This window comes from Podarcis cretensis, assembly GCF_951804945.1.
Source record: "Podarcis cretensis genome assembly, chromosome: 16".
Lineage (NCBI taxonomy): Eukaryota > Metazoa > Chordata > Lepidosauria > Squamata > Lacertidae > Podarcis > Podarcis cretensis.
In genome coordinates, this window is record NC_137186.1 from 15,985,811 (window position 1) to 16,001,161 (window position 15,351).

The 15,351-nt window shown below is 50.8% G+C and overlaps 1 protein-coding gene across 1 annotated transcript in view; it reads left to right on the top strand.

The window, feature by feature from the left end:
• Positions 1 to 3,503: 3,503 nt before the first annotated feature.
• Positions 3,504 to 15,351, top strand: part of MAP4K2 (mitogen-activated protein kinase kinase kinase kinase 2) — a gene marked incomplete at its 5' end in the record, with an annotated part of 36,738 nt that continues 24,890 nt past the window's right edge. The window contains 6 exons of the mRNA XM_079956563.1: positions 3,504 to 3,863; positions 9,330 to 9,387; positions 10,493 to 10,583; positions 11,194 to 11,258; positions 13,284 to 13,339; positions 15,077 to 15,124. Of these exons, the coding sequence (XP_079812689.1) occupies positions 3,504 to 3,863; positions 9,330 to 9,387; positions 10,493 to 10,583; positions 11,194 to 11,258; positions 13,284 to 13,339; positions 15,077 to 15,124 (678 nt within the window). The remainder of the gene's footprint in view (positions 3,864 to 9,329; positions 9,388 to 10,492; positions 10,584 to 11,193; positions 11,259 to 13,283; positions 13,340 to 15,076; positions 15,125 to 15,351) is intronic.

The following is a 15,351-nucleotide window of genomic DNA, read 5'->3' on the forward strand; positions in this document are numbered from 1 at the left end:
GTGTATTTTTTTTAAAAGCAGAAAAACTTCCCCTCCTCAGTTTCATCAGTATCACTAGTATTTTTTTAACTATTTAATTGTGTTTTGCCCCGATCTTCATTTTTCTGATAATTGAATTGTTATTGTTCCTGCTGCTTTTACTTGTTGATGGTTCGTTTTTTACATCTCGACACAGCTTTGAATGCTATTTTCGTACAAAATTGTCATATACTGTACTGGTTTTTGTTTTTAGGAAAAAAATGGCTCAGTCTCTAGTGCTCCTCAACTCTGTCTTACCTGACACTGCCATCTTCTGGCTATTTCGTGTTACTGCCCCACAGTAGCCACTTCCTGCCCACAGCCAATTTTGGACTTTTAAACCAGACAGGCAGAAACCCAACAGATCTAGTTTTCTACGCCCAACGCTGTATGAAGACTGCAGCAGGTCGTTGCTGGGGCATTTTCTGCCTCTCAGCATCTAAACAAAGCTAAATGCAAGCCTCGTCTTACCAAAAACATACTCCAATTTATAATCCGCCAAATAGCCCCAGTTAGCGGGCATGGGTGCACTTTGGTAATATGGCGCCTTGAGGTCAAAATTTGCCCTCCCTCCCATTTCTTATTTTCACATTACCAGAGCATAAATAACTCTAGCCAGAGGCAGATTTACAGCAGTGCGACCGGTTTCCCCACAATGGAGGCTGAGCCAAAGGGGGTGCCGCAGGACGTCGCAACTACCACAGAACGGAAGGCGAGAGGCGGAGGGTGTGTGTGAATTTTGGCCTTGCACAGGGTGCCACTGAAATTTGAAAGACCAAACTGTCCCTGCTCTGGCCTCTTGTGTGTGCTTCCATATGAAAGCCCAGGGCTGGCACATCAGCCCAAGCTGGTGAAATGCAAGGCATATGGGAATCACTTAGCCATCAACCACCCATGGGGGTAGATCTAGTCCATGGGTAGGCAAACTAAGACCCGGAAGCCGACCTAACCGGAAGAGTCCACGACCAGAAGGAGGAGGAGTATCAGGAAGAGTGGAATAAATTTAATGATTATCTAGTTAAATTTGTTAAGTTAAATTAATTGAAAATAGCTTGCAGATACTTAATTGGCTTAGGATTTTATTTATGTTAAGTGATGAATTAATATGTTTAATTCCATAAGGTAAAGATTTAAGGATGTTAATGTTTAAGTTAAATTTCATAAGAATTGGGATTTGGAAAACTGTTAAAAGGACATGCAATGAAATTCAACCAAGGGGAAGCGAGGAAGTCACTTAACATAGTTAATAAGTGTAATTTTCAATAAGGCTATAATTTATGTTTGTTTGTCTTGTGTGTGTGTGTGTGTTTGTTTATAATATTGTGAAAACCAATATTTTTTTGGGAAAAAAACAAAAAACAAACTAAGACCCAGGGGCCGGATCTGACACAATTGCCTTCTAAATCCAACCCGCGGATGGTCTGGGAATCAGCGTGTTTTTAAATGAGTAGAATGTGTTCTTTTATTTAAAATGCATCTCTGGGTTATTTGTGGGGCCTGCTGGTGTTTTTACATGAGTAGAATGTGTCCTTTTATTTAAAATGCATCTCTGGGTTATTTATGGAGAATAGGAATTCGTTCTTTTTTTTCTTTTCAAAATATAGTCTGGCCCCCCACAAGGTCTGAGGGACAGTGGACTGGCCCCCTGCTGCAAAAGTATTCCAATCCCCGATCTAGTTGCAAACCCATGCTACCATCCTGATCTTTGGTGTGGGGGCCAATCCTGCCCAGAACAGGCTGAGTTCCCAGTTTGTCAGAAGAGCTGCAGATGGAAGGTGCTTGCTTGGAAGAGGACGCTTCTTCCCACATGCACCACAAAGAGATCTGAGTCTGTGGGCTGGCATCTTCACCATACAGAGCAGACCATGAGGAGTCCATCTGTCACTGCTTCTGGAGGAAAGAGCCTGGAGTCTGGGCGGCCTGTGTCATCAACTGCTAGGGGCAAGAAAGGAGTGCCATAAACGCCTTTGCATAGCTCCCCTATGCCAGGAGCTGGAACCAGGCCTCTGAACACCCCCATTTTTAAAAAAGAATGGTCCCGTGCATAGAGAAGCATGAAGTCTGGACAGCTGGACTTGCTAGAGCGACCCCTGAATCCTTCCACTATGTGTTTGCCCTGAGCAGGGCTGGGCGATATCTGGTTTTCAACATTGCCATATATCACCAGCTAAATATTGATATATACATCACAATGTCTGAAATAAGAACAGAGCTGTGCAGAGGCATTGCCTGGCTTCATGTTTCCCCCCACATTGTGATTTTTGCATAGCACACACTCCATGGTTTGCAATATATTACCAGGTCAAAAAGGGTCGCAGGTGGCGCTGTGGGTTAAAGCCTCAGCGCCTAGGACTTGCCGATCGAAAGGTCGGCGGTTCGAATCCCTGCGGCGGGGTGCGCTCCCGCTGCTCGGTCCTAGCGCCTGCCAACCTAGCAGTTCGAAAGCACCTCCGGGTGCAAGTAGATAAATAGGGACCGCTTACCAGCGGGAAGGTAAACGGCGTTTCCGTGTGCGGCTCTGGCTCGCCAGAGCAGCGATGTCACGCTGGCCACGTGACCCGGAAGTGTCTCCGGACAGCGCTGGCCCCTGGCCTCTTAAGTGAGATGGGCGCACAACCCCAGAGTCTGTCAAGACTGGCCCGTATGGGCAGGGGTACCTTTACCTTTACCTTTTTTTACCAGGTCAAAAATTATGAAACTGATATCACAATATGGACTACAAATGGGTTTTGGATGATATATCAATATATATATCACCAAGCCCTGGTCCCCAGCACCGCGGGGAAATTCAGTGTTCTCATTACAGTGCAGGAGAACAGAACATGGGCCGTGATCTTGGGGTTGTGATAGATAGTTTTATGAAGATGCCAACCTTGAGTGCGGTGGCAGTGAGAAAGGCAGACTCCATGCAAGGGATTATTAGGAAAGGAATTTAAAATAAAATTCTGGAGATCATAATGGCCTTATACAAATGGTTCAGCTGCGTTTGAAATACTGCGCACGGTCACCTCACTTCCAAAAAGGAAATTGTAGTGTTGGAAAATGTTCAGAATCCAAATGATCAAAGGGGTGCAGCACCTGCCCTATGAGGAAAGGTTGCAGCATTTGACACCTTTTGGTTTAGAGGAAAGGAGGTAACATGATAAGAGGTTTATAAAATTATGCTTGCTTCGTTTTTCCTGTCAAAACTATTTTAATTCATATGCAAACGAATGATAATTTCCCTGATTGACTGATTAAGCAGTCATAATTCATATGATCAGCTGGGCAAGATTTCCTTAAGCAGGTCCTGCAGCTGGAGAGGCTGCGCTGAGGCCCCGAAGGTCTATGTGCACGCGTGTGTGTATTTATATTGTATAGCCTTTGCCAACGTGGCGCCCTTCAGAGGTTTCGGACTCCCACCAGCAGCACCCTATTGGCGAAGAGTGGTCTACAGTTTTGTTTTGTTTTGTTGAGGAGCAAGACCTCCCGGTGGCGCTCTGCACATGCCCAGAGGAGCCCGAGTCCGGGAGCGAGGGCGCCCCCTTGCCGCGACTCTGGGCAACGTCGTCGCGGGGGAAGCGGGCGGCGCCTCCTTCCTGCCCTCCCCAGAGGCCGCTTCTCCGCCCCGCCCCGAAGGCGGCGCCTTCTCCTCCTCCTCCGCTGCCGCCCGGGCAGCTTCTGCTCCCGCTGCTGCTGCTGCTGCTGCTGCTGTTCCGCGCCGGCCCTGGCTCGGGCTCCGGCGGCCGGGCAGGGAGGGCGGGAGGATGAGCGGCGCCTTGCGCGACGTCTCCTTGCAGGACCCGCGCCGGCGCTACGAGCTGGTCCAGCGCATCGGCTCCGGCACCTACGGCGATGTCTACAAGGTGCGCCAGGCGGGGAAGGGGGAGGGGGGGAACCGGACGCCTGGGTTCCTTGGGAGGGAGAAAGCGCGCAGGGGTGTGCAGGGCCCGCGGGGGGGGGAGCACCGGGACGCCTGGGTCGTCCTCCTTCTCTCCCTGAGGGGCAGACTCCACCCCCAGCGTCAGGGACTTCTTGCCCGGGTGGGGGCCGCGGGACCCGGACGCCTGGGTTCCTGTCTGGGGAGCCCTTTTAGGGAGAGACTGGGCGTGCGGGGTTGACTTGGGGGGGGGTATCCGGTGTTCATGTCAGGTTCGTGGGTCAGAAGCTTGTAGGTGCGTCTTGGGTAGGATGTCAGCGAGGGGGGCGCTCTCTGTCGGGACGCCCCCTCCCTTTGGAGCTCCTGCTGCGCCTCCACCACCATCCTCAACGCCCCCCCCCCTTTGGCTGTTGAGGGACGCTGGCTTGACTGGAGTGCCACCCAGCTGATGGCCTTGGGGTCCCAGAGGACCAAGCAGGCTGCTATTGGCTGGCAGGGAGACTGGCAAGATCAAGACGGAGAGATCAAGCTGGGTGCTCTTGGAGTAGAGAGTGAGCCTACCTTCCAAGGATGCTGTTGCGGGCTGGAGACACAGTCCCCTTCTAGATGCCGGATCACCCAGTCGCCCCCCCCCCCCAAGTCAGAGGGTGATGTAAGGATAGGGAGCAGGAGCAAGCCTCCTGGGAGTTTTAGTGGCTCTTGCTGAGTGAGGCCCATCCAGGCCGGGTGTCTGTCCTCCTGCGTCTTTTGCACAGCCCCCTTCAGGCAGGAGAGTGGGAGCTGGGCGCCTCCTTCCACCTAGTAGAATATTTCTTCCGCTGCACATAATTGAGCGATGGGATTTCCCCCCATCGCCACTTCTGTGAGCTTTAAAAGGAAGGGACTTGGCCTAATCAGTGCTGATGGCAGAGGCACGTGCCTGGCGCTGGCTGCTGCTCAGGATTGGTGCTGCCCTGGCAGGAGATGGCTTGCTTGTTCCACTTCCCAGAGGGAGTTGGGGTGCCCCCTTTGGTCTGATCCAGCACCCAAGCTATTACTCCCTGCATATCATCTGACTGAGTGTAAGCATCTCTTTGCACTCTGTACCCCTCCCATTTATACAATGGTTATAATTCAGTTTTTGTTGCAGTATAAATTGCTTTGGGATGGGGGGGGGGAATGTTACTCCTTCAGGTTGGTGGCTGTGTTGCAGCTGGCAGAGATTTGCTGCCTTCAATGGTGGCATCGGGGCATTCGCATGTCCAGCAATCCAGCAGAGACTTGAGAGGCCTGCTTAAAACTGGGCTGCTCATGGACAGAAACCTTGCCGATAAGCTCCCGCAGGTTGCTAGTCCTCAAACCCTTTAGCTCTCATACTTTCCTGTATAATTCCTATTAGTTATTTGAGATATATATACATCAGATTGTGTACAGTTTCTTTGCATAGCATCATGGAAGAGGTTATTGGACACTGCAAAGAGGATGGTGGGCTTCCCTTCTGAGCTCCTATGGGGCCCTCAAGGGATTGTTGGACTCCCATCACCCCAGATTGTTGGGCACGCAGGCTGATGGGAGTTGTAGTCCATAAAACATCTAGGGGGCGTCACGTTGACTTGCTCGTGTTTTGGCAGTCCATAGTATGCCCTAGCAGTCATAACAAAAATATTCTTTGGTGATGAGTCGGCTGCTGTTTTTAATGGCTGGTTGTTTTAGGTGTTATCTTGTTGTAATGTTGGCCGTTGGTCTACCTTTTGTGTGTGTGTCATGCTGATTTTATATGAGCTGCCTTCTGTTCATTTGCAAAATAGTGAGCGGGATGATGAGGATGACATTATCAGTACAGTCATACCTCGAGTTGAATGCGCTTCGGGTTGAGCGCGTTCGAGTTGCGCTCCGCGGCAACCCGGAAGTAACAGAGCGCGTTACTTCCGGGTTTCGCCGCTCGCACATGCGCAGACGCTCCAAATGACGTCATGCGCATGCGTGGTAGCGGCGAATACTACCACTGTAGTACAGTGGTACCGCAGGTTACATACGCTTCAGGTTACATACGCTTCAGGTTAATACGCTTCAGGTTACAGACTCCGCTAACCCAGAAATAGTGCTTCAGGTTAAGAACTTTGCTTCAGGATGAGAACAGAAATTGGGCTCCGGCGGCGCAGCCGCAGGCAGCCCCCTTAGCTAAAGTGGTCTTCAGGTTAAGAACAGTTTCAGGTTAAGTACGGACCTCCGGAACGAATTAAGTACTTAACCCGAGGTACCACTGTATTAACAAAAATTATCAGGACGTTGGGATGCCTCCTTCAAGCTCCCCACAGAGATATTTGGGACAAGCAGGCCCTGATTGACCTGATGGTCTCCAGCTGTTTGGGACTACAGCTCCCATCCCTTCTTGCTGGGGCTGATGGGGAAACATCTGGAGGGGTGCCAAAACATCTGGAGGGGTGCCAGTTGGGTGAAGGCTGCCTTCCCCCCTTTCCCCACGTGATGCCCTTCCTGTCCGGACATCCCATTATATAATGTTGTGCTCCCTTAATGGAGGTGGCGAGGGAGCCAGAGGTCATCTAGCTCAACCCCTTGCTGAGTGGCAGCGTCGTTCGTCCACCTACTTACCCTTCCATGGCAACCAAGTCAGATTGACCTGGGTGCCAGCTGTAGAAAAGCATTTGTGGGACCAGACAGCTGTGGGTTACCACATGTCAAAGCACATTCTAAACTCTGCAGAAATGCTTTCTCCCCCTTTGATATGTATTGATGTGCCTATTACTATCATCATTAATAAATTTGCATACCGCCCTATGCCTGTAGATCTCTGGGAGGTTTGCAACATGAAATTACAATATAAAAAAGATAGAATACATAATAAAAATAAGAACAAAGACATCCCCAATAATCCCCTCTTCCACAACACATTTTAAAAGGGCATTGGACGCTAATCAGCCTGGTTGAAGAGGAACGTTTTCTCCTGGCACTTGAAGGTGTACAATGAAGGTGCCAGGCGAACCTCCCTGGGGAGAGCATTCCACAGATGGGGAGCCATTGCAGAAAAGGCCCCTTCTCGTGTTGCCACCCTCCAAACTGCTTGTGAAGGAGGCACATGAAAAGGGCTTCAGATGATGATCTCAGGGTCCGGGTAGGTTCATGTGGAGAGAGGCATTACTTGAGATATTGCTCCAGGGAGCTCCAGCCAATACAGTATACAGGATTCTTCCTTCCCCTGCTCCCTTCTTTTAATTCCCACAGCCCTGCTGTAAGGTAGGTCAGCATGAAAGATAGTGACTTGCGTGGGTGAGCATCACGGCTGAGTGGGGACTTGAACCAGGACCTTTAGGAATCATACAATCGTAGTGTTGGAAGAGGGACCCAAGGGTCATCTAGTCCAACCCCCCTACAATGCAAGAATCTAAGACGGTGCCACACTGGCTGTCCTCCTGCCCCAAACTCAGTTACCTTGGGCTGCAAGGGAGGGGGATGCCTGACCCTGAATGGGCCTGAGCCATTGTCCAAGGTTTGGTATTGCTGCACCCAGAGTCCCATTTCTGCCCTTCACACTGGATTCCTGGTAGCCTGCCTCAGAAGCTGCTGTGGGCGGGCGGTGGGGTGTCTTTCCTTTCCTGTAGACCCCCAGGAGCCTGGAGAGAAGCAGCGCTCCTGCTACACTCGCCCTCCCGCCAAATTCAAGCCCTGCCTTCATCCAGCAGCCTGCCTTGCGCCCTGGAGTCAGGCACATTGTTCTGACCCCAGCATGGCATTTCCTGTGATTCTTGAGGCCAGAATGGCTTCCAGCTGGGAGCCAGGGCTTCTGGGTTCTGTTTACAGCTCGGAGGTGGGCTGTAGGAACAGGCTAGGAGCCCTGGTGGGGATGCCTGAGCCCCATCCACAACTCTAATGCAACAAGGGTCCTCTGAATGGTGTCCTGGAGAGATGGAAAGAAGGGTAGGAGTGGGCAGATTAGGAGAGGGAGAAGTAACCAATGGTCAGGGATGATGGGAATTGTAGTCCACAAGCAGCTGGAGACCCAAGTTTGGGAAACCCTGCGGTAGAGCCTGAGTTGTGAGTTTGAGCCCCACATGGGGCAAAAGATTCCTGTATTGGACTAGATGACCCTTGTGGCCCCAGTTGGTGGCAAGGCACTCTGCACATGCCCAGAGGATGCTGCGACTCTTAGTTTTGTGTTCCAGAACTGAGTTCAGATGTGGCCTCAGTGGTTCACGAGGGCAAGGCTGGCTAGCCCCACCATTGGGTAGAGTGAGGCAGCCACCTCTGGCAGAGGACGCCAAGTTACACCCCATCAATGTCCCCTGCTTTGTCTCACCTCTCTTTGTCAAGACCAGGCTGGCTTCTCTCTCAATGGTAGTTTTGTTTCAAAACTAAACAGACTAGGCAGAGGATGTGGAAATCCCAAAGAGCCTTTTAAGATCACGAGGGTCCCTTTAGAAACATGGCTTCCCGCCTCTTTTCCCGATGGCTGATGGCTTTTTTTTTTGCCACCTGTTTTGTGAGGAGGAAGCCGCCTTTGTCCAAGAGAGAGGGGGTCACCCTGTCTCTTTCCTCCCCGGCTTGTCACGAGGATTTTTGACGCGCGCCACTCCCTTTCTGCTAGGGGAGCCCAGCTCGGCCAGGATGGCAGGAAGTTGCCTCACTGCCAGGCAGGATGATTAAAAGGACTGAGCTCCTTCCGAAAAAGGGGGCTCTGGTGGGCATGCTCTTCGTGCCCTTTGACCTCCAGCCCTTGACTCCTTAAATGGCTGTGGTTATTCAGTGTCAAGACATATGCACTGTGCACATGGTCAGGAACCAGCTGGGCCGTGCTAGGAGTGTTAATAGAATTCTGTAATCATTCTAGCAGGGGCTTTAAGAGCTGGTATTGTAACGATTAAAGGAACCTTGTAAAAATATACGGACTGGTTATATCTTCTGCAAATCGAAAGATCAGTCTGAGTGGCAGAAACAAGAGATGGGGCCTTCCATACAGGTGTCATCCTGGCCTACTTTCTTTCGCTCCCACCAGTAAAGGTATCCTTAAAAGGTTTATAGCCCTGTTGGTGTGATCCTGTTCTAGTTAATTACAGAGTGTGGCTGGGGTGCTGTTTTCAATGGTGATCCTTCTTGGAACACACTATTATATTTTATTATTGTTTTACGCACACAGATCTCCAACCAGCCCTCACTTTTTGGCGTCATGACCGTAACAATGGGAATTTGGAAAACTGGGGTGGGTGGAGGGGGGGGAGGATTTCCTGTGAATTCTATGTGGAAGAACAAAGCTGTTTGCGGGGTGGGGTGTCCCGCTTGTTCACACCAGGAGGTGCGCTAGTTGTGACATGTTTGTGTGTCAGGCCACTAACTAGTGCAGCAGTTGGTGGGTAGCTCAGGAATTGCTGGAGGCTGTGGGCAAGGGCAGGTTCAGACCCTCCTTGGCGAATGGTGCTTTTTGACTGATTACCCCCCCTCCTCTCCTTGCCCCCTGCAGGCCCGTGACACGGAGACTGGGGAACTGGCGGCCATTAAGATAGTGAAGCTTGATCCAGGTAAGCTGGGGTGGGCTGGCTGCTTCTTCAGCAAGGTGGACTTCACAAGTCTTCTTTCAGAACTAGTTGGATGGTTTGGGAAATGTGCTGGGTCAGAGGCAGTACACAAGACTTATAGAAAAAATTGGGGTTGGCATTTAAGCGCCACTCTCTGTCAAGAGTCTCTGTGACCCCTGTGTCCATTATTGGTCACAGGAGAATGGATGGAGGCAGGATCCAATTTTCCTGTTGCAGCAGAAGTCCCTCCCTGTTTTGTTAGGAGGTGATGCCCCAGAACAAAGGTGTGCGAGAACTTTTGAAGACTTTAGAAATTGCCCAGCCCCTTAGCCAAGGACCACCCAAAAGCATCATACAGGTGTCGCAGAAAGAGGCGGTCTACAACAGAAATTTGGAGGATGTGGCATATCTCCTATCTGTCAAGTTACCTGATAATGTTTTACCCCAGCCCACAAATACAAATACAGTGGTACCTCGGGTTACATATGCTTCAGGTTACATACGCTTCAGGTTACAGACTCAACTAACCCAGAAATATTACTTTGGGTTAAGAACTTTGCTTCAGGATAAGAACAGAAATCATGCTCCGGCGGCGCGGCGGCAGCAGGAGGCCCCATTAGCTAAAGTGGTGCTTCAGGTTAAGAACAGTTTCAAGTTAAGAACAGACCTCCAGAACGAATTAAGTACTTAACCCGAGGTACCACTGTACAGGTACAAGATCCAAATTAATGTATAACATTTAAAAACAGTTCAAAACAACTGGACCCACCAGTTAAAGCAAGTACAAAACCATTAAACACATCCAGCAGTACGTCTAATTGTGCTACAGCAGGATGCTTATTAAAAGAGACATTTAATATACCTGCCATTAAAAAAAAGGGTTAAAATTACACCTTAACATGCTTTTATTCATTTATTTTTAAATCGGACGTTACCTACCTGTAATTTCTGAAACAGAGGTACTGGTAGCCAGCTCCCCAGGTGTGTCACGCACACCACATGGATTTTTAGAACACTTTGGAATTTGAAACTGTCAGATAAAGGGCGGTAGTGACAGAGAGGCCCTTTTGCGGCAGAGGAAATGGTTTGTCCTGATTCCTCTCCTCAGGGGATGACATCGGATCCATCCAGCAGGAGATCACCACGCTCCGGGATTGCCGCCACCCCAACGTGGTGGCCTATTTTGGCAGCTACCTCAGGTGAGAGGCTCGGACCCTTTGGAACAAGGAGTGGAATCAGGAGGGCAGGGCGGCTGAAGTGTAGTGATGTGGTTGTGTGAAAACGTAGTCAGAATTGTGGGGTGGCAGGTTTGATGCTTGACACCTGGTCCCTGGTATTTGGCATGGATGGATTCAGACTTGGTGGAATGGACTTCCCTTCTCTCCAAATGGAGAATGCACCTGTGGAGGACTTTATTTTCCTATCTAGGGCTGTCAGAGGCAGAAAAATAAACCATGTATTTTATAGGATATGCTTGAGATGAAATTAAGCAGAAGGAGGCATCTTGGGCCCTCAGAGTGTAGAAACTGAACTCATCCAGAATTCCTTGCCCAAAGAGAAACATTTCAGGCCTCGTGGATGGAATTAGCTGGCTCTGTGGTGACGTTTCATTTTTGTGTGTGTCTTGGATGCTTATGGGATCTGAGTGGAATATTCCAGGGGAGCCCTTCAGGAGATCAGTTTTCTTGGTGCCTCAGGGCAAGATATTCCTTTGGGCGCCCCTTCAAAGGGTGGCAGTTGGGAGAAAGAGGGGCCACTTTGGGAGCTGAGGAAGGGCCATTCCCACAAGCTTCTTTCTTCTCCCTTTAGGAATGAGCGCCTGTGGATCTGTATGGAATACTGTGGAGGGGGATCCCTTCAGGAGATCTACCACAGTGAGTTTCTACTTGCTTTGCTCCTTGGTCCTCCTCTGAACTGGAGATGCCCGCAAGGCTTAAACTTGGGACCTTCTGCATGCAGAGTAGATGTTCTTGCCGCTGATACCTGGCCCCTCCCAGACTTGCATTGCCTTGCAGAACTGGAGATGGGCTGAAGGAAGGAAAGACACTGGCGAGGCACATGAACTGGGCATTTTGTCTTTCTCTATCTTTCTTTTCCACACTTAGATGCTCCTCCCTTCGGACTCTCCCCCTCCCCCAACTTTTATTGTGTTCTTTGAACGAGAGAGAGTTGAGCACCAACCCCAGGGTCTAGGAGAAGGGTCCTTGCTCAGTGACTGAGCACCAGCTTTGCTCGCAAAATGCCCCAGGATGAATCTCCAGCAGCAGCTCTAGGGAGGGCTGGCAAAGCAGCTCGGGCTCGGGAATGGAGAAACTGCAAGTCTGCGGGTTGTACATCAACCGCTCCCTCTCCCAAATGGCGCCCTTCCATGGCCATGCCCCCCCCCCGCACCTTCCTGGGTGGCTTCGGAGGCAGGGGAGTGTGTGCATGTGGCCCCTGGAAGGCTGCTTAGGAGGGAATGTGGCCCTCAGGTTGAAAAAGGCTCCCTGCGCCTGGTGTGGACAATATTGTGCTCACAGTGTGGGTGTGTTCCTGGAGCTTCACCGTTGGGAAAAATGGGTTGCATCCAGCACAGTTCTACTCAGAGCTGACATGTTGAAACGGACAGACCCAAGTCAGTCATTTGTTTCAACAGATCTACTCTGAGCAGAGCTGACGTTGGATCCAGCCCACTGTTTTTGCACAACTCTCTGGCTGGGCATGAGGACCCAAGTCGACCAGAGGCTCAGGGTGTCCCTCAGCACTCCTCTTCTTTCATTTTCCTTGCTCCCCCTCACACAAAAAAAACCACCCCTGTGTCTTCACTAGAATGCATGGGGAGGTTTAACTCTTTCCTCCCCTGCTCCTCTCCCCCTGATAAAAATCAGCCCCACTGCCATGAGGTCTAGAAAGAGAATTCCTGGAGGTGTTGGTGTCTGCATTAGGGTCCAGTTTGTCCCTTGGAAACCGGTCTCTGCTCCCCTTCACCCCTGCTTTCTATTCTGCCTGCCTTTGTTGTCGTCATCGTAGACATGAGAACACACACACACCCCTTGACAAAATAGGAAACCATCCTGCCGCTGGTCTGTCGTAACCGGTACTTTGCTTCTGGTGGGTTTTACTTCCCCTTTTGGCTCCTTTCAGTTGGTTTACTTACGAGGTGGGAGAGGAGCCTCTGCTCAGCCTCCCGTCTCCATGTCCAGCAGAATTTTTAAGAGATGGCATAAAGTGCGGAAAGAAGCTCCTGGTGGCTGATGTGAAGCGCAAGGGTTCTGCTAGGCCTTCCAGGGAAGTTTGGCCTGAGGAGATTCTGAGAGGAATTGGGGCCTAGGAAAACAATTAACGCGGTGGGGGGAAGACGAACAGACAGACACAATAGCACCTGCTTCCTCCCCTCTCGGAGGAGGGCACTGTGGACTGTTTATTTCACAGGGTTGGCAGCTGGCATTCTTACCCTTCATCCTGCAAGAGTTTAAACCGAAGATGCCCACCCCACCCCCACACACTCTGGGGCCCAACCACTAACCAGACCCCTCCCAGGTCCTTAAGGCAGAGAGTGGTGAGCCCTGCAGGGCCGTCGCTTGAGACGGCTCATGAAAGGAAGCCAAGCCACGTGTTGCAGAGGCAGAAGCCCAAGCAGACAAGGCCATAAGCCCATCTCTCTTAAGCAGGGCTGTGTAATTGAGGAGCACCTCTGTGCCGCCCCCCCCACGAGTCAAAACAGCCATCTCCCTCATTCCCAGAACATTTCTGTCTCCTAGCTTTAAATTTCACCATAATAAGCAAAGCCCGCTTGCAGAGTTTTGCTCAGGGAAACCCAATTGCCAAGTCTACATAGGCAAAAACCTGCTTTTATTAGCGTTGGGGTGCCAGGTGACACGAGATGCAATTGACTCACCTTTTCTGCTTCTCGCCTCCAGCCACTGGTCCCCTCTCGGAGAAGCAGATTGCCTACGTCTGCCGGGAGACCCTCCAGGTGAGTGGGTGGGCGGGGCTGAGCTTGCAGCACGTTCAGACCCGTGCCAGCTGGGTGTGGGCAGCCTTCTTTCTTTTTATTCGGTGCCAACAAAAGCCAGAGTGAGCAGGTGTGTGTGAAGTGTCAAGGTGCCCCATGTCTGCACCCAGGGCAGGAGTCAGTCTCTGCTTGGTTATTCCGTCTCCCCTGCCAGCTCAGGTGTGGTTGCAAAAATGTAGGGTTGTCAAGAGAGGCTCCTTCGGAGCTTAATTGGAACTCTGTGCTAGGTTTGGATCTGCAGCATAAGAAACACGCATGGTGTAAGACATGGGTAGGCAAATTAAGGCCCGGGGGCCGGATCTGGCCCAATCGCCTTCTAAATCTGGCCCGCGGACGGTCTGGGAATCAGTTTGTTTTTACATGAGTAGAAGGTGTCTTTTTTATTTAAAATGCTTCTCTGGGTTATTTGTGGGGCATAGGAATTTGTTCTTTCCCCCCCTCAAAATATAGTCTGGCCCTCCCCACAAGGTCTGAGGGACAATGGACCGGCCCCCTGCTGAAAAAGTTTGCTAACCCCTGGTTTAAGAGGTCCCTTGAGAATGTACGGAGTGGTTTGTGTGTGTGTGTCCCATTTCTTCACTGTGTACACCACAGCTGGCTTTTTGGCCATCCAGGATTAGGAAGAGGCTTTCTGGGAAAGATTCCCCCTCACAGGCTTCCCACTTCTCTTTATCCAAACCAAGCCCCGTGGCTTCTGCCCTTATTTCCCTCCTGCTCTGTGACTCTGCGGCATCATACAGACGGACGCTCCACACCTTTGAGAGGAAGCCCCATTTTCCCGCTGGCTGCTCTGTTCTTTTCCTGCCTTCCTGCAGCTGAGAGAAACTGCTACAATGGCAGGGAGTGGAATGTAGGTCACTAGCTCTTTGTGTGTGTGTGTGTCTGGACTGAATCTCTGCAACGAAAGGCTGCAACGTCTGGGGAGTTTTTAGTTTGGAAGAAAGAAGATTGGTGCAAAACATACAACTGAGATTTACCAAATTACGCGTGTACCCGCCAACACTAATCCAATGAAAATAGGGACGTCCTATACCGTAATGATAGGAATTTTATTATTTATACCCTGCCCATCTGACTGGGTTGCCCAGCCACTTTGGGCGGCTTCCAACATACTGTATATAAAAACATAACAAAACATTTAAATACTTCTCTATGCAGGGCTGCCTTCAGATTTCCTCTAAAGGTTACTTATCTCCTTGGATCAGGAGTTGCATAACTCCATACCCTCCAACATTTCTCTGGTGAAAATAAGGGCATCCTAAGGAAAAGTGGGATATTCCGGGATCAGATCAGAAACCAGGGGAGTGCTTCTGTAAATCTGGGACTGTGCCTGGGAAACAGGGACACTTGGAGAGTCTGGCACGGTGCAGGGGCAGACTTTGCTACCCGCAAATGGAATTCCTCCATTAGGGATCTTCTCAATTTGGCACCCCTGGGCTCAGCACCCTGTGCAGGGGAACTACCCACACCGCCCTAAATCCTGCGCTGAATGGTGTGAAGGTGGATAGAGATAAGTCCCCCCCACTCCCTCTCTCGGAATGTGAGAACCCAGCTTCCTCCAGTCGGCGGGGTACCCTCTCCCCACCCAGTGTAAATCTGTGCTTGCAGTTTGCGCCTTGGCTAACAACACTCAGATCCTGCTTTGTCTGCAGCACAGCCAGGCCTGGCTTGATGTTTCTCTTTGCTGCCTCTTTTCAGGGCCTTCACCACCTGCACACCAAAGGGAAGATGCACAGGGACATAAAGGTATGATTTCCCTGCAGAATCCAGGGCTTGGCTAACCTAGGCTCAGTCACCTGGGCTCAGACACCCTTTGGGGTTGCTTTTGTCAGCCTCGGAGGAGGAAGGCAAGGCTGGGTGGGGAGGGAGGGAGGGAGGGAGGGAGGGGAGCAGTCTCTCTCCCCACCCCCACCCCATTCTGCTTTGGCAACAATAGCTGCAATTCTCTTCCCTTTCTTCTGTCTCTTTTCCAG